This window comes from Glycine max, chromosome 6 (assembly GCF_000004515.6).
Source record: "Glycine max cultivar Williams 82 chromosome 6, Glycine_max_v4.0, whole genome shotgun sequence".
Lineage (NCBI taxonomy): Eukaryota > Viridiplantae > Streptophyta > Magnoliopsida > Fabales > Fabaceae > Glycine > Glycine max.
Window position 1 is genome coordinate 6,688,813 of NC_038242.2, and position 26,526 is coordinate 6,715,338.

The following is a 26,526-nucleotide window of genomic DNA, read 5'->3' on the forward strand; positions in this document are numbered from 1 at the left end:
CGGGAGTCTCCCAGAAGCAAAAAAATCTAATCAATGTGTCTTTTATCAGTCCTATAATCATAACCTCGCTAAAGGTCTCATTTACAGTATGCATTCAAACCAAAAAAGAATAAATGCGTCGCCTTATCATTGTATTTAATATCAAAAGTTAATTTCTGTTGAATGTCTGTCTGTCTGCGGGTTAGATTTTGTGATTGTATTATTATGACAATCGGAACGTTGAATGTGATTGCATGATTAGGTTGCAGCAATACCAAACGTAACATATGTATTTTAGAATAAACCATTTCTAAATTTATATGTCTCATGTTAATTAAATATATATGGGTTGTTCTAAGCAGCTGGTTAGAAATCTTGAATTTGAGTCATAGATATAATTATGTTAAAAAAAATTAAAAAAATTATTATTCATAATAGTCATATTTGATTTGAATAAAATTATTTTTTTGAAAAATATACGTAGAATGTGATCCATACTAAAAAAAATATATATAGGATTTATGAAATACTGAAGCTTGGTTCATATCTCTTGTAATACTGTCCATTTCTGCATATCCACTGAATTAGGATATTCTCCTTCTAACTAGCTTTTGGAATTAACTGAGTTTAAGAAATACTGAAGAATGAAGAATGAAGATAGACCAAAAGAAGAAAAGGAATGCTGAAGCATTTGGAACCATGACTTTCTCGAATTATACCTAGCTAACATCAGGGTTATAATTGATGGGAAATTGAGATGAAAAATAGAGACCATAAAAGGCGTATATTTAGAATGTAACTTAGTCTATAAACTGTGTATTTTTAGTATGTAAACAAAGTGCTATTGGCTTTTGTGATATAAAGTGAGCATAAAAGTCACATAGGTGAATCGAAGTGTTCCTTGACTTGCTTCTTTCGCTGTCAAACTGGGTTTCTGCATGCAGCTTTGAGTTGCGTGATTGTAAGCTTATTGGTATAATGCAATTCTTTGCTTTGTTTTTTTGGCTCTATATTCTGGAGCAAATTTTTGCAGAGTATTGTTCGACAACGGGACAAAAAATATCATCAAAGCCGTAATGAATAAATAAAGTGCGGTCCCACAAAATGAGTGTTGTTGTTGGGCTTCCACTCCGTATAAAGATCAAAGAGTATCCACTTTACGATTTCTGTGATCATGATGCGTCAAACTCTTTTCTTCCATTCCCATATTGAAATCTGGTATAAAAAAATTTCATATTCAACTGAATTAATCTCTTTAAAAAAATCCGTAATCATGCAAGATATATCAAAATGACAAAAAGAATTTAACTTTTTTTATGAAAATAAAAAATAACAACTTTAACAGCATCATAATTTATTATATAACGTGAATGTATATAATATACATAAAATTATATGATATTCTTATTCTTAAAATAAAATAAAATAATATATTTTCTTCGTGTGTGTATAAAAAATTATTTTAGTTAGTATGCAAACCAGGTAATAAACAGCTAATGAGGTTTGAGAAGTGTATAGATCCGAACAAAAACTGGGAGAAAATAGGCCTCTATGCAAAAGAGATATCCAGCTGTTGGGTGGAAAAGGCATAGGCAATAGTCCTTGCAAATGAACAGGAGTGTATCAATTAGCAAAGAGAAAAAGTAGATGTCACGAGAAATACAAATTAGATAGATGATGGCTTTGCTTTCATGATATAATTAATTTATTAATCACATTCAATTTATTTACATTTACTTTTACACTCATCAGCAGTATGTCAACATACCCTTATGTAAAATATCAAGCAAACATTTCCCTAGCAATCCCTTCATCAACGTAACAACTTACTTATGCTAAACTAAAAACCTTAAACAAATAATTAAGGATTAAAAAAAGGCAAAAAAGAGAAAACTGAAAATAAGAAAAGAAAAAGAAAACAAGAGAAAACAAAATCGATAAGCAAAGGTCAGACTTGAGAGAATGCTCATCAGATGGATAATGAGAGAGAGTTGAGGTTTTGAGTGGTGAAACTCAACAAAAAGTGGTTCTGTGAATAGTCTCTAGGGCTTTGAGTACGTCTCTTGCGCATGGCCTTGCGGTGGGATCAGTGGCGGTACAATGCAGCGCAAGATTCATCATCTCAACGATGTCGTTCTGATAGCTCAATGCATCTACACCCTTCAGCACAGGATCTATCCACACATCAAGATGACAATCGGAGTAGCAATAGCGGGCCCACTCCACAATGGTTTTATGCATGCCATTGCCAGCTTCTATGTCCATTGCGCTCCTTCCCGTCAATAATTCAATCAGCACCACTCCGAATCCATATATCTCACTCTTCTCCGTCACATTTTTCTTCTCTATTGCCTCTGAAATTGTAGAATTAGTCACCATCACAAACCATTAAGCTATATTATATGTTATGACATAATATAAGACTGATAAGACATTATGGATTACGATTATTATGAAATCCATAAAATTTTGTGCGTATTCATGAACTTGTGAGCAAACTCTATCATCCTATGAAAATGTGACGTCCAAATTATAATTAAAGACATGGCAACATGCAAAACCATAATAATTTATGAATACTGAAATTAAAGGACAAAATAGTGGTTGAAGAAAGGTGAAGGAAGAAGAAAATGGAGAAGAAGTTACAGATTTAAATTTTTATCAAAAACTAACAGACTAAGATTTGTGAAGGAACAAAATAGTGATTTGATTAAGTACCTTGAGCAACGTAGGGCGAAGAAACGAAACTCTTGGCATCCAAACATGGCATCATGGGAGGGGTGACCTTGAGGCGAGGAACGCCTTTAGCGTCGACCCAAACTATTTCCGGTGACACCTCTCCAACCAAAACCATGGATGAAACGTGAGAATGCAAGAACTTAAGCGCCTTTGCGATGCCAACAGCGATTTTGCAACGCCGTTGCCAACTCAAACTGTTGGCAATTTCGCTTAACTCGTCCCCCTCCTCGTGCTCGTACACCAAGTACCCTCTCTTCCCACACCTACACGCCGCAATAAGGTTAACGATATTTGGGTGACGAACCTTTCCAATCTTTACTGTCTCTTCCCACATACTCATTGGAAGTGAATTCAAGTCGCTGATTTCCTTCACCACGAACTGCATGTCATTCTCCATGCACTTCCCTTGGTACGAAACCCAGTTTCTTCCTTTGGACATAACGTTTCCTTCTTTAACAGCCGACAGAACATCGTCTACATTGATCAACTTCGCGGCTTTGGAATCAAAGAATTGCACTTCCCACGTCCCGTCTTCGTTTTCCACTCTTCGCACCTCCGAGAAGTTCTTTCTTCTACGAACGTAAAACACGAGAAAAGAAGCTGCTGCGAACGCAACCAACGCTAGTAGAAAACACAGCATGATGAAGAGCCAAGTTGGGTTCTGATTGTTGTTTTTGCACGGTGGCAAACCGCTTGAAGCGTCACCGTCACGGTCACAGAGGTTGTTGCCAGTGACTGCACTCGCGTTGATGGCAAGAAAAGCACTGGTGGAAGGTAATCTTCCATGAAAATGGTTGTGCGATATGTTCACCTGAACTAGAGACTCCACGCTTCCCAAATTTTGCGGAATCTCACCGGAGAATTGGTTTTCCGACAGGTCGAGGAGGCCGAGCACCGGCATCTCGGAGAGTTTCATTGGAATCTCACCGCTGAGATGGTTGTGACTCAAGTCTAACGACACAAGCTTCTTGCACGAGCAAATTTCTTCAGGGATGTCACCGAAGAGTTTGTTATTTCTGAGCTTCAATTCTACGAGTTCTGACAAACTTTTGAAACCAAGTGGAATTGAACCTGAGAATTGGTTATGTGATAAGTCCAAGTCCTCAAGTTTTTGAGTACCAAAAGTGTTTGGGATTTCTCCTGAGAAGTTGTTGTTAGCCAAACTCAGCATTTGAAGCGACGGCATGTGCCATTTTCTGTCATCGATTCTTCCAGAAAGTTGGTTACCAGAGATATCCAAGAAGTATATCTCAGGCAGTGTGGACAACTCCGATGGTAATTTCCCCGAGAATGTGTTGTTTTGGAGTCTCACACGACGAAGGCTTCTGCAAGAGGTTAAGCTCTTTGGAATCTCACCTTCGAAGGAATTGGAGAAGAGGATAAGCTTGAAAAGACTACCAGAATAACATATGCTATCTGGAATCTTCCCTGAGAGGTTGTTGGTGGAGAGGTCCAACACAGTGAGGTTGCTATGCCTCCCTAGCTCCTCAGGAATCTCACCGGTTAATCCGTTTGACCAGAGCTGAAGAACCTGAAGCCGAGGCAAAGATGCAACACCCTTTGGAATGTTCCCAGTGAACTTGTTTGAAAAAAGGTGGAGAATCTCCAGCCTCTGGAGCTGAACCACACGCTCGGAAATCTCACCCGAAAGAGAGTTATCACTTAGATCAAGTGAAATTAGCTTTTTGAGCTCAAAGATGGATCCTGGAATTGGACCACTTAGTTTGTTTTGGTAGAGAAAAAGATACTGAAGCTCGGTGAGGTGTCCGAGAGAGTGAGGAATAGGTCCAGTGAGGTTGTTGTAAACAAGATCAAGATGATTCAAAGAGAGTAACTCTCCAATGCTACTTGGAATCTCATCTGAAAGGTTGTTGTAGCCCAAGTAAATCCACTTCAAGCTCTTCATTACGCCAATTTCTTCTGGTATCTTATCCACTAACTGGTTTGAAGCCAACGTAAGGTATTCCAAAGTGGTCATGTTTGTGACGGAATTTGGAATCTTTCCCACCAAAACGTTTCCTCCGAGATCAAGATACCTCAGGCTGGAAAGCAATCCAATTTGGTCGGGTATGTTCCCCGAAAACATGTTGTTGGACAGATCCAGAGTTTCGAGGTTTGAGAAAAGCACTGAAAACAAGGGTTGAGGCAAGGAGCCAGTGAGGTTGTTGTTGCTGAGGTTAAGGTAACGGATTGGAGACAGAGAATTTAGAGAGTGGGTAAAAGTGATTTCCCCAATAAGCTGGTTATTGGAAAGGTCGAGGTTTGTGACGTAGGGAAGTTGGAAAATGGAAGAGGATACCTCGCCAGTTATGTTTTTTCCTGAGATCACCACAGCGTTAACGTGGGAAGAGTTAACGTTGTTGTTGTTGTCGCAGGTGATGCCGTGCCACTTGCAGATAGTGGCAGAGGAAGTGAAACTGACCCAGTTGGAGAGAAAATGAAGTGGGTCGTGGAGAGAACCTTTGAAGGATAACAGAAGCTGAACCTCTTGTTGATGTCCATGGGATAAGTGGAAGTTGAGCATGAACACGAAGAGGCATATGAATTTCATTGATTTTGTCTTTGAAGACATTGAATAAGATCCTTTGGCCATGTCTATAGCTTCCTGATGAGTTTTATTTTTTTAAGCAACAATTCAGTCTTCTATCTGCGTTGGATTTAACTCCTCGGATCCCAAGCTGTAAAAAGTGCATAGCATGATTAACGTAACTTTTTAATTATGTTAGTGATCAGTGATCACAGTTCAATAGTATGTCAATTAAAAAAATCATGAGCAGAAAGAAAGAATGTATATATAATAAAGTACTATGATTTTTTTTATATGTCTATATAAAAAGAGAAAGAATATATGTCTACTTGTAACAAAAATGAAAAACATATATACTGCTTTTGCAGGTGGGCTATGAGTGATGCGTTTGACTTCTAGCTACCATTAATTTCATGAGTCAGTTCATGTTAAGGGATATTATGCATGCACCAAGGATATTAACTTAGAAGAGAATTTGCAAAAGTGGCATAGATAATGAAAAGATATTATTATACGTACCTAACTATCATAATTGGAGGAGTACTTAGTTTTCTCTGCTGACGATCGATGATGCAGCTTGGGGTCAAAATGAATTGAGTGTAGAGAAGAATTGGATTGGAAGAAAACAAATTAGGGAGAGAGGGATATTCGATGATGAATTCTTGGAATTGAAATACTATTTGAAGAGGATGGGTTGGACGTGAGAGAGATGGATGTGTGCGTGCTTAAATAGATGGGAATGGTGGAATTGGGCACGGGGTTGAGACATAATTACAAAACTGCACCTTGACTTCTTTGAGATTGGTGTTGGAACACAAACGGTTGAAAGGATAACAGGGACAGATGTTGGAAAAAAGGCTCTGATTTTGTCGGATTGTTACCAAAATGCTCTTTTTTCTTTGACTAACTCACTGGCATAGCACTTGAGAAAGTGACAAAGAATTTCTGTAACCGTTGAAAACAAAACTCTTCAAACTCTTGCTATTATTATTATTATAGTATTAGAAACACTAATGGAAAGGTTTCAAAGGTGTAAAGCATACACACCGGAATTGATAAAATGTAACTTGGTGAATGATCATGTGTAATATCATATCAGCTTCATGTTCTACTAATTAGTTTCTATAATTTCCATATCTGAAAAATCATAAGCTTAATTAATGGTGTGTCGATGTGAACGCTAGCTTTTGATTTTGATGTATTATTTTACTGGCCTGACTATAGTAGTTATATATAGTGCGAATGGAAAACAAAGATATGATATGGAAGCTGCCGTAGAGTGGTGAATTTGCTTTAGGTAAAGTTTTGGGTTATCTTGGTACCTCGGTGTGCTTGTTTTATGTTGTCAGAACCTTATATGTGTGGTTTTTATTTGATGTTTCATTCTGATATATATATTCTGTCTGTCGGACAAAATAACCATGCAAAGAAGGTAGGAGGGGTATTTGAACAGAATAGCTGATCAAATTCTATTTCTGAGATGAGGACAACACATCCATGCACGCCAGCAATCTTAATGACTTGTTTCTTGATAAATTGTGTTGTCGGAAATGGAAAGGGAAACATGTAGAAACAAAATTTCACGCCATTTTTTTTAGTTTTTATCTGACAACATTTAGATTGCGCCATAGATTTTTGTGTTTTATTTGACTATGTAAATGAGTTATTCATAGAAAATTGTATAAAACAATTTATAAGATATGAGAAGTCACCAAAGTTATTCTAAAAATAATTTTAAAAGAGTTAATCTTTATCTTTATTATTCATTTTTATTATAAAATTAACATAAAATGAGTTATTTGTTATAATTATTTGATTATAAGAAAATAAAATATGAAGAAGAGGAATAACTTGATCATTCTCGTATAATAATGTTTTTTATTTTTATTTTTTTTCATCACATCATTTATCTTACTTTATCTTTCTTTTTTTGTAATTTCCTAATTATTGGAAAAATTTATTCCACAATTTGTTATAGAAATAAAAAAAAAATTTATAATTATCTCCTACGTGGGTTTTCATTTTGTGGCTGACTTGGCGATTGCTTTACAATATTTATCATTGATCGAGTTCATCAGGGTTATATTCATTTGTGATTTATTATTATCTTTCAGACGTACGCATTCATAACAAATCTCACTTTTTCCTTGGACTCACTCAAAATTATAATTGAAGGCACACACATGCGTGCACAACAAATTAACATTGAAGGGGGTGGTCGATCGTGTAATTTTTCTATGAATCAAGGGCAGACGTTGGTGGAGCGCAGAATACACCAGCTAGCTTTCCCTTGGCATGTTAAAAAGCAAGATTCTTGAACCACTTTTGCTTGGACTTTATTTTCTTACCTTGGATTCTCGCTCTCACATAAGGAGGAGCAGAGAGAAAAAAAGAAGAAGAAAATAACTTTAAGGGTGAGAAAAAGGGATAAAAGGTAGTGTGTAGACTGTGTACCATACTAACACAAATAGGAGTTACAAGTGAGGCAAAGAGAAATGAGCAGAACAATGGCTAAAGAAAGCTGAAAGTGAAATAATATAGGGCAAAATTAAATATAACCACAAAGTAGAAGAATGTAAAGAAGAAGAAAAAAGTTGCGAGTCTTTTACGTTACATAGACTGATTATTATTACTGAGCCCGTGGACACATTCACTGTGACAAGAAACAATAATACAATAGTTGACAGTTAACATAGTTGATAATAACTTATATTTTTTAATTAAATATTTTAAAATATAAAATAAATTATATTAAAAAAAAATTATTTTGTGTGCGTTCATCCTTTCCAATAAAATTTAGTTATCACTTTCAACAAAATTTATTTGATATCAATTCCATAATAAATAAATAAAAACAATAATAATCATTTACTTACTTTCTTTCTTATTCTGTAGTCTTCAAAGTTCAACCTATGCATCTCTATATCACTGTATGGTATGAGAAGTAACGGACCCACTCTGCCTTTCTCGAAGGAATATACAGTGTGTGGTCTTTGTCACACCCGGCATGCTTTGCCCATCTCCATTTTCTAGGGTTTTACACTCAAAAATCTCAATTCACCAATCTCCTATCTCCTTCTCATCCTCTACCTCCGCGCCGGCCCATTTTCTTTTTCCTTTTTTTGTTGTCGTTCATTCCCACTAGCTTCATTGATTATATAATAAAATCATGCACTTTTAACTTTCATAATATAATAAATTAAATAACACATAGCGCCCTCCATTTAGAGGGAATATCGGCATTAATAGGTAAATTTTAACTTGTGGATATAGTCTCATGCATATAGTATGGCAAATTGGTGTGTGTATGTATATATTTCTTATATATAAGATTTTGGTATGATGCTGTAACCACTTATGCAAACTTTGTGGCATATGTAATACACTAACGGTCGCAGCATCAAGATATTTTGACACTCGCAATCGTATTACAATCATAATTGCAACTAACGACTATATTAACTGTATTTTCCGCAATTACTCATAATATAAAGATTTTTTGTCTCACCGTGACCGCAACTGTAATTTAAAATCATATACTATATATTTTTAATTTAATCTTGTATATATTCAACGAATATATATTCGATTCTAAATCTGGCTAGATATCAGAATTGAAATTAAGTCGCACTAATTAAGCAAGAGATCGATGACAGTACTGTTTACAATGTTAACATGGTTGGTGATAGAGATGTCAATACGAGGTCACCAGCCTTTGTTATAAAAACCATCGCATAAGGTTTGAAGTTATTGTTCACACATACCTGTCAGTGATGATAACGATAGTAGCTAAAGTAGATATATTGTTTCACAGCGATACATATTATATGGTGGCGGTGGCCGGGACTGGGAGTGTGGTGCAGTTACCTATCAAAAGTACTGTTGATGATGGTGGTCATGGCTAGTATGGGCAGTAACGACTACTGGACTTTGAATTTGTTGCATATATATGCATGTTGAAATTAAATTTAAATGTTGAACTTTGAGTTTAACACAACTTTGCATTGATTTTTAAGGGTGTACTACTATGATTTTGTTTAGAGAAGCTTAAGAAAACAAGTAAAATATGTTTCATGTACTTCCGGTGAATCTTGATTTTAATTCTCCAACTTCAACCTTAATTAATCTAGTATCCGAATTTCATAAAACAACAATGAATTTTGTCAGTCCATGAAAATTGTTTGTGACGAAGGACAAATATTATTACTTTTCTATAGTTAAAAAATTAAATCAATCAAATTAAAGTTAAAATACGAAAACTAATACTAAATTTTATCAAAAATTTAAAATATATTTATTATTATTATTATTATAGAACGTTTATAATATAATTTTGACAGATTTTTTTTAAAAGAATTTAATTTCTGAGAAAAATTACCATGTCTTGGGGTATAGTTTCTATCCATATATATACATTATCAATACATACATAATCTTTTCAAAATCTTACCTGGTTAATTATGATAAAAAAAAAGTATAATTTTAATAAAAAAATTTATTTTGAAAATAATTTTTTTCAAGAACTAGTATTAATTAATTATTCTCATCTAGTATCACATCAACAAATTTTTATCAAAATTGCACAATTGAAACCTGAAAACCCAAAATCGCATAATTGTAATATCTAGAGGACAAAAAATGTGATTAATTAGCCTTAAATTATTTCTTTTAGAAAAAAAATATTTTTTAAAAGTTTCATTATATAAATGAAGAAATTTGTGGAAATAAGTAAATAATATAACTAAATAAAATTTTGATAATTAAAAATATTATAAATTTTACTCTTTAAGTTTAATTTAATTAGATTTCAAATTTTTTTAACTTTATAATTTTTGGTTAAGATTTTAAAATTGGTACAAATTTTTACCAATTTTGTCAATGACTAAAAGAAAGTTAGCCCCGGCATGATCTTAATCTGAAAATATTATCTCAAAACCTTTCATGTATTTTTCCACATAAATAATATCTCTATAGTGATAATTTGTAACCAAATTTTTTTGGTTTTAATTAAGATTAAAGTTTGCAGTGACAAAAAAAGTAAATTATGAAGAAAAAAATTGAAAATCACTATTTTTTTTTTAAAAAAAAAATAGTCTTTAAATGGTTCAGATAGATTATTTATTGAAATTTATAGTAAATATGTAGTAGGTATTATATTCATAAGGGTAAAATAATAAATTTAAGTCTGAATTGTATCTTTTTAATTATATATAGTTTCAATTTTTATGTTAAAAAGTAACTTAATTCAATAAACTAAATCTCATAAAATTGTAAATATTTAAAATAATTTATAATTATATTTAGAAATATTAAGTAGTTAATAATTATAATATATATACTTTTTGGCTGAAAAAAAATCATAATATCTTTTTTTGCTTAAGTTGACTTAATTTAAGTAACATTTGCTCTTAGGATTAATCCCAGCCGTCGCAGACATTAAATTTGAGTGTTGTTCATCTCTCATTCCGGAGCTTTATAATTAAATATATAAATAATTCAGACATCTCCATGTCTTCCCTTAATGATACACAATAAATAATGCTAGCTCGTGATTAATGCTTGGGAGGATAAAGAAAAGTGGCCAAAAATGAGTTGTTAAAATAATAGAATGAGAGCCCTGTCAAAAAAAAAATAAAAAAATGAGAGGTTAATTTCTGTGTAAAAAAAATGTATATATAGGTACCAAAAATCTTATAAATAAACACGATTCACGATTATTTGTTGTTTCAATAATTGATCCATTTTCTATAAACTTATGTCATATATGTAGAAAGTGGAATCGTGCCAATATGCTGTAAAGAGAAGTAGTGTCTTGGTTTAGTGCTTTCATATGTACTAATACTAATATGGATTAATATGACGCACTTTTCAGCAGTATGTTTATAATATATTTGTTTTGTCCGTAACAATTCACTCACATTTTTTGTTTATTCAATATAGAGTGAGGTGTGCATGATGTGAAGCCGATCCATTACCCTTTGATGGGGTCTGAATCTCTTTAAAATTTGTAGGGTTTCATGTTCTTATTTAGTGGTGCAGTTCAATCACTCAGCTCTACTTTAATAATTCTTTGATAGATTAAGCACAATTATGTGGTAGAAAAAGTCTTAATGGGCTTTCAAAGAGAATAAATTGAAGTAACTCGTGCAAAAAATATTTATTCATTTTTCTTTTCATAAAGGGCACTATAATATATATTAATTTTGAACTAAAAGGTCCACTACGATGGTGACTAACTCACTAACATGGGCTAGTAGTAGGATGAACCAAATTTTGAGCACCACTTGGTGTTAAACCCGAACGATGGTGTCAAAACTCCATAGATTCCTCTAAGAAAAGTGCCGAATTATAGTCTTATAGTCAATTTCTTTGTTAATCATTCACATGAAACCCATCTAGAAACCCTTCCAACTTGGTTTTAAGCTGGCAATGATCCGCAAATATATCAATATGATCAACCAACAAATTAACAACTACTGGATCAAATAAAGTTGATGTTGATGGATATTTGTACTTAAGCGGTTCGTTTTAATGTTAAATAAAATTAATATTAAATTGTTAAATGTAATTAGAACTTAAAAGAGTGTATCGGATATAGATTTTAAAATACTCTTTTGGTATAAAAAAGGTCGTGTAGATATTAAGAATGAAATGACTTATAAAAAAAAATTAAGAAACTTCTATGATCAAGATTTTCACTAACAATAACTTGGATCAATTGTATGGGCTGTTTGCCAACTAATTTAAAATTTTGCAATGCTTTCGTGCTAGCTGGCAGAACTGCTATAGGAGCTATGACAATAGTAGAGTTTGCTTACAATTGAGGGTGGAGTAATTGGGCCAAACATATCTCACAATTTTGAAGCTATTGTCTCATTTTATTTTGCTTATCATATTTTCTAATTAATATATCTAACATTTTTTCAATATAATTATAATTAGAACATCTTTAATAGAAATTTTTGAGTTGAATTCTTGAACTCAAGAATCTCTATCCACCAAATCAATTATTATTCTTGTTCAAGAATTTTTTATGTTGGAGGTGGGATTTTAGGGAAAGAATTCTTAAGAACTCATTTTTTTAAAATATATTATTTTTAATGTTATTTGAAAGAGAAAAAAATATTCTGTTTTTTTAAGTAAAATCTAAAAACTCAAATTGAGTTCTACTACTAGAGTAAAAATTGACAAAAATTCTTGTATCATATGTGATATCATAGGACCTAAACAAATGATCCAATAATTTAAAATAGATTTTTCCACTTAAAAATGTTCTTACCGGAAGGTAAGTTCAAATAAGTTAATTCATAAGTTCTTTCAAAAGGAAAAAAATACTTTTATTTTTAGACAACAGGGAAATCTATTTTCGCACTTCACTTTAATGAAGTGTACAACAATTATACTTTACACGAAATAATTCCTTTGCAACTCCCTCCCTCTTAACCAATAACAGCACATAAATGATGTAAAAAAGTGAAATGAAAGTTAAGTCATACACTTAACCAAATAAAAGTAGTATTTAGAAATATCATAAATTGTCATATATTAACAAAGTTTTTTTGGTCCAAATATTACACATTCAAATTTCAACAAGACTAATTGACAAGAAAACAAAAAAAAATGGCACGCTACTGAGTCAAAAGGGTGGTCAGCTTCCAAACCTGTTTGAAGTTCCTACCTGCATGGAAGGCAACCAAAATTAATAATAAAAAAAAGGTTAATTAAAACATGAAATTTAGTCACATAATCGTGGAATGTCTTTAAATCAAACAACAAATCAAGCTAATCAGTGTAAGTTGTTCAAATAATATAGAGACACTAACTTGAGGGGCAGGAGTTACAAATTCTCCTTTTTAGCCATTGAATTTTCATAACTAAAGATAGCTATTCTGAAGTTCTTCAAATTGCTTCCACGCCTGCGCAAACAACTTCACAGTCATTACATTCTCTGAATATCTTCTCTTACTAACTCTTCCGTACGTGCATTCCACCAACAAAACAACCGCTTGATCATCAACTTTTTGGCAGCTTCGAGTTCCCTCTGGTGTTTGCTCTTGAAGTTGAGTAGAGCACACTCAATGGCTGAGTTAAGGATTGATCTAATTGTTGGGTCAATGGCTACACAATTCCAAACATGTGCAACAAAATAAAGAAATAGAGAAGATAGATTAGGAGATCAGAAACATAAGTAAGAAAGACCAAAACTAACTAAGGAAAAGAAACAGACAGGAACCAAAATATATGTATTGATTTCAAATCATTTGCATAAGAAAGAAGCTATGTCAAAAAACAGATTGCAAACTAGGTAAAAACATGTATGAAAAGAACATAAAAGAAATGGAAAAGAAGCAAAATTAAACAAATGAATTAAATTAAAAAGTTAATCATTAATTAAAATTAAATTAAACAGTTGGTTTAAACAGCAATATATTAATTTAAACAAATTAATTATTAAAGCTAATTAAAATTAAAGATTAAACAAATAAATTATTAAAAAGATTAAACAAATCAAATGGTACCTTTAATTTTTCAGTATTAATTGGTGATGGAGTTGCTAATTGGTTGTAATCAACTTCTTTTCCGTAAGAATTAAAGATAAATTCACCTATGTATAACATATGTTCATCCCTAATTTTATCATTTTTCAATCCTTACTATATATCATAACTTTACCATTTAACTCATCAATTACATAAATATAACTAAATAAGGCGGAAATCCCAAAGAATGTAAACATCCATTTTCCTTCGTAAGGGACAAGGACAAGGCTATTTACTAGCGTCACACATATTACGATGATAATAAGCAAAATGCATATATAGCATCACAATCCATGCATGCTCATTTGGTCTCTAAGGTACATAACTATAGTCATTAAATTGAAACTTGAATAAAAATTAGATAACTTATTTCGAGAATTCGAGTTATTGTTTTGAATAATGCCCGAATGAATTTGATCAACAGTTTAATTTTTATTCTATTGTTCCAATTTAGTGACTGCGCTGACTGGGATTGTAACACTTGAGAAGCTCAAAATTTTTCCAACATGAGAAAATCTCTTCCCGCACTAATTAACTACTCCAAATCCAGATCTTAAAACCATGGGCTTCGTACTTCGTTCCTGACACCCTCTCTTTTGTGGATGTCTATTTTTTTTCCATTAATGAAGGTTACATAATAACAACTGCAGCACTTGTTAATTAACAAAGTTCATTTTATTGTTGAGACAGAAAGTTATTAATATAAGAACGTAGATAGTTATGTTGTTAAAGAAAATAATATGATGAGAAAATAAGTTCAATATTATTAGTGATATTGAGTTTGAATTAACTATATTTTTAGGAGACAGAATCACCACATGTTTATAATCTCCACTAATCTCTATATAATATATATTCAAGTTTATAATATACAGTGCATGTCATGCAGAGATTAATAGAATCAAACAACTTAATAATTTCTCATAATTTCAGGGGTAACTAATGGCCCGACTAAGCTTTGTTATGCTTAACACAGATTTCCTATTCTCCAAACTTCTTTTGGCTATTTCCCTCATAGAAAGAGTTAACGAGAGTTGTGGGTTAAGCCTGGTGGTGGCGTTATATTCCTGGCAGAAATCCCTGTGAGAGTTCAAAGCATCTTGCATGGCTACCTTCGGACTTCGCCCTACTCTTTCCTTAACAACTTCAGAACAAAGCCCACAAACCCACTTCCCACAATAACATTCTTGAACCTCTGTGATATAAACTGTGGTGCAATCCTCCTTCATCCCACAACATTGGCATTCAGCTTGTTCCACCTCTTCAATAGCACCAAGTTTCTTCTCCAACTCCAACTCATTATAGTATCTTCCAATTTCCTTCGACACGTCCGAGACAGCATTTCTAAGCTTTTGCTGATTCTGTTCCTGTTTAGTAAACAAATTAACACATAGAAAGTGCCAAACTATATGTATGTTAATTGAGAAGAAGACAAGAAGAAATAAATGTAAAGTAGCTAAGAGAGTATTTGCTAGAGCAGGTACCATGTAAGAAAAATTAACTACTAGCTTGCTCTTAATAATTTGTCTTTGATGCCAAATGGACGCGTGCAAATGCTTATTTATACATAAGATGTGGTTGAGAGAGTCATAATATAAAGTAAAGTTAGATAAGATTTTTTAAGTAGCGATGCATTTGATTGACAAGTGACAACTCGAATGCCTTTACAGACTAACTGTATTTGTACATGCAAAGTCCTCTATCAATACTTATTAATTGGTCCACTAGCCCTGCAACAAGCTTGCTATATTGATATGGTTTAGCTAAGATTTAATAAAAGAAATATGTTACATATCTACATGTTGAGTAATAATAAATCTAGTGCACTTCATCAAACACTTATAGCTAGCTAGCTATTCCCTGTTTACAAAGACATTAGGAAGTTGGAAATTAAATTAGTTTTAATCTTTTGTGTCTGGCTTTAACTCGTGAAGGTTCAGAAAATGTTGCATGTATGCAGAGCAAGTGGCCGCTACTATACCATACGGAACTTTATGCATACGTGGACTGCTCTCTATGGTTGAAATTTAAATAAATTAAGAAGCAATCTAATTAAGGAAATAGAGAAACAGATCACGGTTATGTAGATATAAAAACAAAACCGTGGCACACTGCTTAACCAGAGCAAACAAATATAATGAAAAAAACAAGATAAATTATTAGGTGGTCTTAAATTGCTACCTGTTTATAGTGTCAACCAATATTAATGTTTATATAAGCTATATTCAAATTTTATAATTTATAAAAAAATAATTATTAAAAATTATGTATCATAAAAAATAGTCGTAATTATGACAATATAAGACTATCAAATAATTCCTCCCAAACCAGAGAATTATAATTACTTAATTATTAGAATTTGAACTTAAGACATAACTTAACCTTTTAAAATTAAGCTTAAGCCTAAGACTTGTACAGATTAATTACATTTGTCCCCCGAGACTCGTAGGCCTAAAACTTGTACAGATTACATTTGTCTTGTATATAAAAGTGGGGGACAATCATATTGTTTATTGAAAACATTGAATTAAGCGTAAATCCAAATTCCAAGATAATAACTGAACCTATTCTAGTAATTGGGAAGGGGAGAGGAGGCGTGGGGTATAGTGCTAGTAGCATCTCCTGAAGTTTCCTGTTGTAATGCTTGTATGCGTGTGTAAATAATAATTTTCTAACTTGTGAAACTAAAAAAACAGCCTGTGTCTATATCTATGATCTATGTGAATTATCTTTGAACTAGCTAGTGCGAGACAAAAACAAAGTGTTGCTTTCAGGTTTATTTGTGAACTGTGAGAGACAAAATTTACATACTCCTTGCATCTGTGATAAGCAAAAGACATATTTGGTTGGTGTTAACCAACTACATGTTGGATAATGACAAATTTCAAAGGTGATTTTCTGCACGTAATCATCAAGGAGAAGAGAAACTCGGTTCAATACATTATCCCTATCTTGAATACGACTTGGAGGCCCGAAGGGATAAGGATCACTTTGAGCCAGTAGCTATATACACCCTCCTCAAAGCAACACGAGCAAGTGCCATATTGTGGAGGGGAAAATGATTTTTGAACACCACTTTATTATAACTTTCGTAATATAAAAAATTATTAAGAACGGTAAACTAAAAGAGACTTATTTTTTAAGCGAATTCCTTCTTTATGTACATATAAATAGACAGGTGTATAGATAACTAACAGTGTTGAGTATAGTGAACATGCAAACCATGCAGTGGAAATCTCTTTTTGGTAATATATAAAAACAAATTATCGTTTGAGAAGATTCTGAATTAAACTCTAGCGATAAATTCAGAATCTTCTCAACCATATATATATTATAATCTGTTTTATCTATTATTATTTGGTATGTGTTTTCAGGCTAGGACTCCCTTCAAATCCAATTCTTGTTGCACACCATATATATCACCACTCAACAGGAACTTGTGGAGATGGGGTTTGTGCGTAATATTGGCAGGGGCAGGTGCAGGTGCAGGTGCAATGCTCTGACAGAACTCTGAGCAAAATAATCAAACTGATTCCTTTTAAAACCTAACCATAAAAATTTCAACCGTAAACCTAACCATTTCTTTAAATTAAGTTTCTGTCTACCTAACTATTTTTACAAAACAATTTAGTGCATTAAACCCAACTATTTTTACAAAGCAAGTTTGGCCACCGAAGGTCTTTTTTTCTAGTCACAGAGATCGAAAGTGGGGTAGGGAGCTTATCGACAAAAATATTTGCACAAGAAGCCTATTCCCCATACATGAAATGAAACATGACTTCGATCTTTATATTTTTATTTCAATTAATTCCCAACAATTTTCATTTGCATATTTCTATATAATTCCTTTCAGGTTACTTCACATAAAATCATATGAATGCATGTTTAGTTGAAACTAATATCTGTCAAATTGCTTCAACCATAATCGGATTTCGGATATACAGGAATTTCAGTGAAAAGTAAAATCATAAATAAAATTACATTGAAAACCTGGCCGGACGAGGTGATTGACCGATTCAGAACTTTTTTAGAATATAATTATTAAAATGAGGTTGTTTTGAAATTAATAATAAACGATCTTTTTTTTAATCACAAAAAGCGCTGCTAGAAATTATTTTGATCAATTATTTTCTGGTGGTCTCAAAGAAACTACAGACAATTATTTTCTAACGCCTTTCTGTGACTGCCATAAAATGATCTACAGTAGCTTTAGAACAATCTCATATTGATAATTAATTAGTTTTAAAACAGCCACATTTTAGTAGTCAGTTTTTAAAAGAGTCCTAAATATCAGCCACCTAGTCCAAGTTTTCAAGGTAGAGTTCTTATGCATTTTTTCAAATAACACACATGCACACGCATTTAACATTTTGGCACACCACTTTACTAAATTTATTATATTTGATAAATCTAATTAAAAACTATTATAAAAAAAGATCTAAATAATACTTTAGCACACACAAATAAATTTACTATATTCAATTAAAATTTACAATGAAATAGATCAAAAGAAGTAATTAATATTTTATCAAACCGCTTTATTTTATTTTTATATTACATATATTGTTAGATTGATCAAAATTACTCTCTCTCTCTCTCTCTCTCTCTCTCTCTCTCTCTCTCTCTATATATATATATATATATATATATATATATATATATATATTCAAATAAAAAAGATAGTTTATAACTAGTAATTTGTACAGAAATTTGAAATTTAGGAAAAATATTGAAAATATAAATTAAAAATATTTACGGTACAAATACATAGTTAATTAGTTAATTAATTATGTAGATTATATATAAAAGATATCATTAAAAAATTTAAACTATAAAAAATAAAACAAACTTATTAAAACTTTTAAAAATAGAAAAACGTAATTGAACATTCTAAATAAATTAAGAAATCTTGATAATTAAGTCCTTCCTAATGATGAGTTAACATTTAACAGAATTTGTGCAATTATGTATATATATGTTTTTCTCAAATAAATTTTGATATATTATCAGTGTAGTTTTTTATGAATTAATATTATTTTAAATATAATTTTTAAATTAATTAATTATTAAAAAGTTAAGCATCTTAACATATACGATTATTTATAATTTGATGAATGTGTCAATTAATTTTTTATTATATCAATGATACTATATATAATATAATTGACATCAAATATTGGCAACTTCTCTTTTTCCTTTATACAGATGGTCATGGCATTAATTCTTCACTGTATTGTGTGATATACTACATTTAGGAAACTTTCTCTCAAATTAAAAAATATATATATACATCATTTAGTAAACTGCTGGGCAAAATAAATTACTCTATAAATAAAGTAATTTATTCCTGCACTAAAATTGGAGTTTTTTTTTTTAAGAACACTAAAACTGGAGTTCGTACATATTGAGAACGGATCATCCTTATGAGTTAATGAAGAAGACTATATAAAAAACGAGGAAGAAGATTAAGAAGAAAAAAATCATTACCGAACTAATCAAGTAAATTGAAAGTAAGTTATATACACTGATGAAAACCTTCTTAGTGGTCATGATTTCGATCTGGAAAATTAGTTTGCCTCTGTTAATACATCACTGATTAAAAAATTATATTAATCCTATGTTCAAACTTGAAATGACTATATATAACACTTAGTCATGGCCAAAGAAACGTGAACTGAAATTTGTTTGGCTAGTTCAATTCGGAGCTGAAGTAATTCTTAGACGATGTGAATAAATTAACACAAATATATATATATATATATATGTTATTTTAGAAATATACTCACTTTTAAAATCTTTGTAAGAGTTTAATTTATACATATTATAATATAAACATTTTTTAAATGTTTTAAACCCAGTGTATATATAAATTAAAATATTTTTTATTGCATGCATGTATCAAATGAGCTTATTATTAATTTACATATTATCGGTGTAAAATATTTCTACCCAAACATCTAATAAGAATTTAGCTAAAATCACCACATCCTATTAATAAATAGAAAATTGTGATGAAATGATTATAAACATTCTATTAACTTATTGTTTTCTTTTCATCCTTTTTCTTATCATATTATATCACTTTTATATATATATATATATATATATATATATATATATATATATATATATATATATATATATATATATATATATTTCAAATCTATTTTGTCTATATAGATATAGATAAACTCTATTTTTATAGCTTATATCAAAAAATAAATTACTCTTTTATCTATTTATGTTCTTCATCCATCTCTATGTAACATATATTTATTTAATAAATCTTATTACAAAGATTGATCCAAATTATAAACCATGTGATAGGGATAGTTTAGGATCATCTAATAATTAATAATCCTAAATATGTGTAAAAAAGAAAGTTTTAATGTTGCAGTAGCAGAAAATCTCAAACCAAAAACCAAATCTAGATTAATAATATTCAAGACATCACCACATACAGACTTTTTTCATCGTCCCTGTGCCCCGGCCTTGACATGGCCTTTTTTCTGAGTCTTCTTCAAGATCTCTTTGACGTCTTCAGCAAGATACAGAGCAGGATATGACCTACCAAGCCTATTGAACTTCACACAATCGCTCATGTGCTCTTTCACAGCTTTCTCTCGCTTTCCACCATTCTTCTCCATCTCCACACTCACAGCTTCAGCACACAACCCGCATATTAACCTCCCCGAGAACATGTCACGCACCCGCCTTATGTACTCGCGGGTGCACTCCTCACACATTCCACAACACTCGCATTTCGCATTCTCTACCTCGGACACGATTGGTAAGTACTCGTCATCATGTGTTTCTTCTAGGGCCACTTCTTTGTTGCGTTCAATTAAGGTTATATCAGATACCGTAGTAGTGCTTTGAAAACCATTAGTAAAGTGCTGGTTTGGGGCCATATATATCTCTATGAAGATGAGAAATATATATCTATATATCAAAGCTAGAGGACAATAATAATGTTTTGATTTTTGTTCTAGTTGTTTGTATGTATATGTATTTATAAGAGTAAGAGTAAAGAGATTGGAGTAGCTACTACTACTACCCGGATCGGGGGTTTGAGATAGGTAATATATTTAGAAACCTAACTAATTAAGGGCAGATGTATGTGGACTCCAATTGTTTTTTTCTAATTAACATGAAAGGGACAAGGAGAAGGCCTGAACTTAAACCAGATATTTGACGAACACTTGGCATATGCTTAGATAACGACTTCAATTTTGTTCAGCCCAATATTCTGGGACGTCACCTTTCTGTTTGTTAACTCAATTTGAAACCCAAAAGGGCACTTCAATTTTCAACACGCTTTACTGGATCACGTATCCAAGTAACTATACACCATATGCATGCATTAATTCCATATAAAGCACAAAGCAACTTGAATACCCTTTTGTATACACACACAAAGATTATTATATTTGTATACACATTTTTTTATCTTGATCACTTCAGTCCTTTTCTTCTTAGCTCTCATTTCATTTCTCATCATATTGTCGATCATCTGTTATATTTATCAATTTTTCTCTCTTTTTTATTTATTTTTTTCTATATTAATTTCTCTCATCCTTTCATCCATGCATATATATACTCCAGATTTAATTAAAATGTGTGTTTAAAGTTTAACTTTTTCATATATATATATATATATATATATAAAAGAAATGTCATATGACACGTGCTGGATTAGTACTAGTTTGTTAGTATTGTATTTGTGATTTGTCTAATAAAAATAAATTGATATTAATTCACCTTATTAGTGTTGTCTTTCTTTAATTTCTCTCTTGTGTGAGAGGCTGAGAGCGAGAGTAGTAAACAACTACGACCCGGAAGGAAAACCAAACCACTATACTGGAAACTGTGGGTACTCAATGCTCCCCAACAACACCAATATATACCACTTCTACTTTTACCTTTTGATTGATAAAAAGAGAGTACAATTGTAGAAAATGACTTACTGCAGAACAAACAGAAAATATTATATCATGTCGCCGGAAAGATATAACTAACGAAATCCGAAATCATGTGATGAGAGAGGGAGTTAAATTTATGGAAGGGAAGAAAATAAAGGTAGTAATTAACGTTCACGAGTTTCTTGAAGGTTTGAATAAAGAAACCATTTAAAACGTTTTGAGTTTTGATATCTATAACTCTTTGTCGTTAGGATGAAAAATATAATACTTCCTCTTTAAAAAAAAATGATCACGAGGTGTTCTTATAATAAAATGCTCAACTCTATAATATATTATAAAATGCTTCAATAAATTTTTAATATCAGCATATAAACTGATAAATCAATCAAGGATAAAGGCTAGCTCTAAGTGCAACTGGCAAGCGGTTTCCGGCCCTTGATCAAGTTGAACGTCGGGGATGGTATTCAATCATATATTATGAGGAATTGGCTGCTAGATGACGTTCCGTTAGAGATGATCAAGCTAAACTAATCCTAATGTATGGCATTAAGTTGAAAAATGTAGAATTATTGGGTAATTTTATCGTATTTGGTTTTTTAGGCATATGATCACAATGAGTGCTTTTTTATTGTTCATCGAGACTAATATTTTACTTCTGATCACAATGAGTGCTTTTTTATTGTTCATCGAGACTAATATTTTACTTCTGAAGGGATTTATTGGTGAATTGTTCACTTTCAAGCAAATTTTCTTCCTACATAAGAGTTAAAATATATTGAATAACCTCTTCTTTTCGAATCTTTTTCTCCCTCTTTCATAGCAACAACATATCATTTATCTCTTTCATCACATTCTTTCCTCACTTTCATTCTCTTCATCCCCTTTGATCTCTTACTCCAGCTGTTAGAGTTTTTTCATCTCTGAACTCCAATGTACGTAGTGTTATTTATGCTTCCAACTACTTTTCCTATTTTATTTTTGTTCACTCACACAAAATTATTAATGTCTCTCATTTTATATATGAAGCAAGGTATGACTAGATCTTAAATTTATTCAAGTTATTGCAGCATAGCACCTTTTAGGGTCATCCAAATTGAAGGATTTTAGTTTTTCTAAATATTTTTTTAACACTATGAAAAGTATTTCCTGATACACAAAATAGTATCTCAAGAGGTACTTTTTAGAACACAATTTTATTTTTAATATTCTGAAAAGTACTTTTTAAATGTTTAAAATAAAATTGTGTTCCAAAAAATACATTTCAAAATGTTAAAAACAAAATATTGTTCTGGAAAAATCATTCCTAAATAATGATTATGTGTCAATGGTGTGCGCATAAAGGGTGTATATATATGTGTGTGTGAGATAAAAAAATTAGAACGAAAAAAAAGGGAGTGCACTTAGAAGGAAATGGGAGTGGTTAAAGCAAAAATGCTTTGTATCTATCCAACATGCTGCTTTCATTCCAAAAACTAGCCTAAAAGAATTTGGATCACACTATTTTAATAACATTTTAGAAATTCTACAAAATTAGAATTTCTATTCTCATCCCCATACGTTTAAAAAACTTTTATATTTTCAAAATATTTTTTTGATAGAAAGCTGTAAATATACAATATATAAGGGGTGAAATATATATATATATATATATATATATATATATATATATATATATATATATATATGTGTGTGTGTGTGAAAATATAATTTTTTTATATATTTAATATTACAAAATTATATTTCTTATATTTTTTCACCCGCTTATATTACAATAAAAATATGATTGTTTTATAATATACAATGAAATCATGTTTTTATTGTATATTATAAAACAAAATCATATTTCTATTGTATTGTTTTAATAATATAACATTTTGAAAATTTTCAAATAGATTAATTTATTTTTTTGTTTTTGAAAGTTATTTTTGGTAAATATGAATATTAAAAGTTATTAAATAGTAAATACTGATATTATTAATATTAAATTTCAATAACCATATTAAAACTTGAAAATTCATATATATATATATATATATATATATATATATATAGAGAGAGAGAGAGAGAGAGAGAGAGAGAGAGAGCAAGCAACGGAGGTGGGTGGGAACTTGGAAGAGAAGGAGGAAAGGAAGTGGGGGTGTGGGGAAATAATGCCAAAGGTAAATAGGGCTTTTCAAAAGTTTTTGAAAAAGTAGGAGATGAGAATAGCCATTCCCAAATTTGATCATTTTTAATCACACTCTAGTTAATGGTCCATTAATTAGATAACTTACGGGTAAAATCAGTTTTCACAAAAAGAAAAAAGTATGGGACAAATCAGCCCAATTACCTGATACATCAAAGCATAAAAAATTACTTTTTCGAATGAAAAAAATACGCCATCTAAGCTAAATTTTTCTGCAATTTCTTTTAAATGCATGACTCGAGAGTTAAGCGCTTGCAAATGTGTCGAACAAGAATTATTGACTCACTGGATCTGAAAGCCACTGACGGGAAATGTTTAATTCACTAATATTTTTTTACAAGTTAATAGAAAATTCATTAAATATGATGCGCATTAGGAAGGGAACAATTCACCGCAACCATATATGTTGTGAGAGATTATTTTTTATTCTCTCCCTATAATCAGGTTTCTAATTTGTGACAATCTATTCCACCACTAATTTTGTAGCCATTCCTCGCAGAATCCCTTGCTAATCAACTACCACCTTACTTTGCAAATTAACTCTATCTAATCTATCGCATAATGTCATTCGCTAATCCCTTGTGAGCCCCTTGCTAAATCATTAATTTGGAATTAATATGCTAAATCATTAAGAATTGAGAAAAATACTCGGATGATTTACGTATTGCATAATATTAGTGTGTCCATCGAGGAAACAAAACAAGAGTTTAAATATCTTTACTATCAAAAATTAACAAACTAACCATTAAGATTGAACTATAAAAAAAAAAATGAGAAATTATCTTGATGAGTTAAAGGCGTTGCTTCTCTATCAAACATTGTTTATTTACTTGAATATGGGATGTGACTGCTTTGTTCTGTAACTGTGACTGTTAGCAAAACTTAGACCTCTAAAGATGACTTGCAGAAAAGGAGGCTTTGAGAAAATATTAACTCAAGTTAGTAAATAAAACAGATTAACATATACTTATATTAAATTGGATTCTTCACTATCCTTGCAAATCATCTAGAATCATTAGCTTTCACGAAAACTATAATTTCTCTCTTTCACCCTATCACGCAAAGAAACATATTCATCATTATCAAAAGCTCGATCTAGCCACGGAAATAGAAAAAATAAATAGCATATACGAGAAAAAGAGTTATATATTGATATTATAAAAAGTTTTAAACCGTAATCCAATTTAACATGATAAGTTTATTAATTTTTAAAATAATTTAAACAATGATATATAATTGTATGACACTGTAAAATTATTTTAAATCATCAATGTATAGACATTAAACTCGTATAATTTAATTTAGGCTAAAATGTAATTTTCATCTCCTATTTTTTCATGTGTATTTTAGTTTTCTAATTTTTTTAATTAAGACATTTCATCCCTTACTTTTAACAAATTTATGATTTTAATCATCCATTTTTTAATTGACATATTTCATTTTTCACTTTTAAAATTATCAATTTAAAAAAAAATAAGCAAAATGTCTAAACTAAAAATAAAAATTAACTGTAATAGTAGATTTAAAAAAATAAGAAAATGAAAATTACATTTTCACCTATAGTTTACTAACACATGTTTGAATTGAATTACATTTTGTTTTCAAAATTCTTTATTTTTATGGGTGATTTTCTTGGCTAAAATCATATTTGGTAGATCATTTCTCAAAATTGAGTTAGAAGCTGGAAGGAAAGACTATCTAAATTTTAAAGTAAAAGAAGAAGTTTTTATTAAATAAGCTAGAAGAGCTTTAAATAATAAAAAATCAATAGAAAAGCTCTTAAAATATATATATTTTTTATAATCCAAAGAGGCTCTAAGTGGTCCATTCTATTCGTAGAGTTGTTTCCAGCTGTGGCATTCTCTTTGCTAGCTCCCAAATTGAAAGTCTATCTACGAAGCTTTTTTTTTTTTTTTTTTTCTGGGGAAGCTAGGAGACATGGATATTGGATAGCATAAAATATTAAAGTTATACTGGTTGAGTTGGACGAAAGTAGCAAAGCTAAGAAAGGATGGTGCCATGGTGGATTGGAGATTTGTAAGTTTGTTCTTTAGAATTGTAGTTTAATTTATGTCAAAATTAGTTAATATATTTTTTTTAAATATATAAATAAGAACTCTTCAATTATATAATTGTCCAATATAATTTTGATAAAAAAAAATTGAAAAAATTAATAATCAATATGATATGTTATTATAATTTAATTATTAGATCGTAAAACCATATTTTATATAAAAATATTGATAATATAATAGTTAATATAACTTATAATAGTATAATTTGATTCTATAAACATATTTTTTGTAGTCTAAACAACAAAATTAAAACGTGAATCATTTTTAAATTTTTTACTTGGCCACTTACGTAATATATTTCCCATAATACCTTTCATTCATGGATCGACATGAACCTTTTTTTTTCAAGACTACTGAAAACAGTCATCCTTAAAATAGTTGATTTTATGATAGAATTAAAAATTGATGCGATAATTGCATCTGCCACGCTGATCCGTAGCCATTTTTTATTTTTTTTTGAAAGAGAACAATTAATGTTCTCTAAAAAAAACAATTAACGTAACGCGTAGATGATTTTTAAAACCAGTCATCAATGCCACAACAGAAGCAGGTACATGCT

The 26,526-nt window shown here is 30.9% G+C and overlaps 3 protein-coding genes across 4 annotated transcripts; all 3 read right to left on the reverse strand.

The window, feature by feature from the left end:
* Positions 1 to 1,664: 1,664 nt before the first annotated feature.
* On the reverse strand, positions 1,665 to 5,946 carry LOC100777118 (leucine-rich repeat receptor-like serine/threonine-protein kinase SKM1). Of its 2 annotated transcripts, none has more exons than XM_014776260.3 (3): positions 5,765 to 5,946; positions 2,698 to 5,396; positions 1,665 to 2,324 (listed from the first exon to the last, which is right to left on the reverse strand). In XM_014776260.3, the coding sequence occupies exons 2-3, from the start codon at positions 5,309 to 5,311 to the stop codon at positions 1,993 to 1,995; spliced, it is 2,946 nt and encodes a 981-aa protein (XP_014631746.1). In that variant the 5' UTR covers positions 5,312 to 5,396; positions 5,765 to 5,946; the 3' UTR covers positions 1,665 to 1,992. The 2 variants fall into 2 exon arrangements, with proteins under 2 accessions (XP_014631746.1, XP_014631745.1); XM_014776259.3 differs by having other exon boundaries at positions 1,665 to 2,333.
* An 8,768-nt stretch (positions 5,947 to 14,714) lies between these two features.
* On the reverse strand, positions 14,715 to 16,828 carry LOC100777634 (uncharacterized). Its single transcript, XM_014776933.2, has 2 exons — positions 16,799 to 16,828; positions 14,715 to 15,152 (listed from the first exon to the last, which is right to left on the reverse strand). The coding sequence occupies exons 1-2, from the start codon at positions 16,826 to 16,828 to the stop codon at positions 14,715 to 14,717; spliced, it is 468 nt and encodes a 155-aa protein (XP_014632419.2).
* A 3,427-nt stretch (positions 16,829 to 20,255) lies between these two features.
* On the reverse strand, positions 20,256 to 20,696 carry LOC100778170 (uncharacterized). Its single transcript, XM_003527798.1, has one exon. It carries the CDS (start codon positions 20,694 to 20,696, stop codon positions 20,256 to 20,258), a length of 441 nt encoding a protein of 146 aa, XP_003527846.1.
* Positions 20,697 to 26,526: the final 5,830 nt, after the last annotated feature.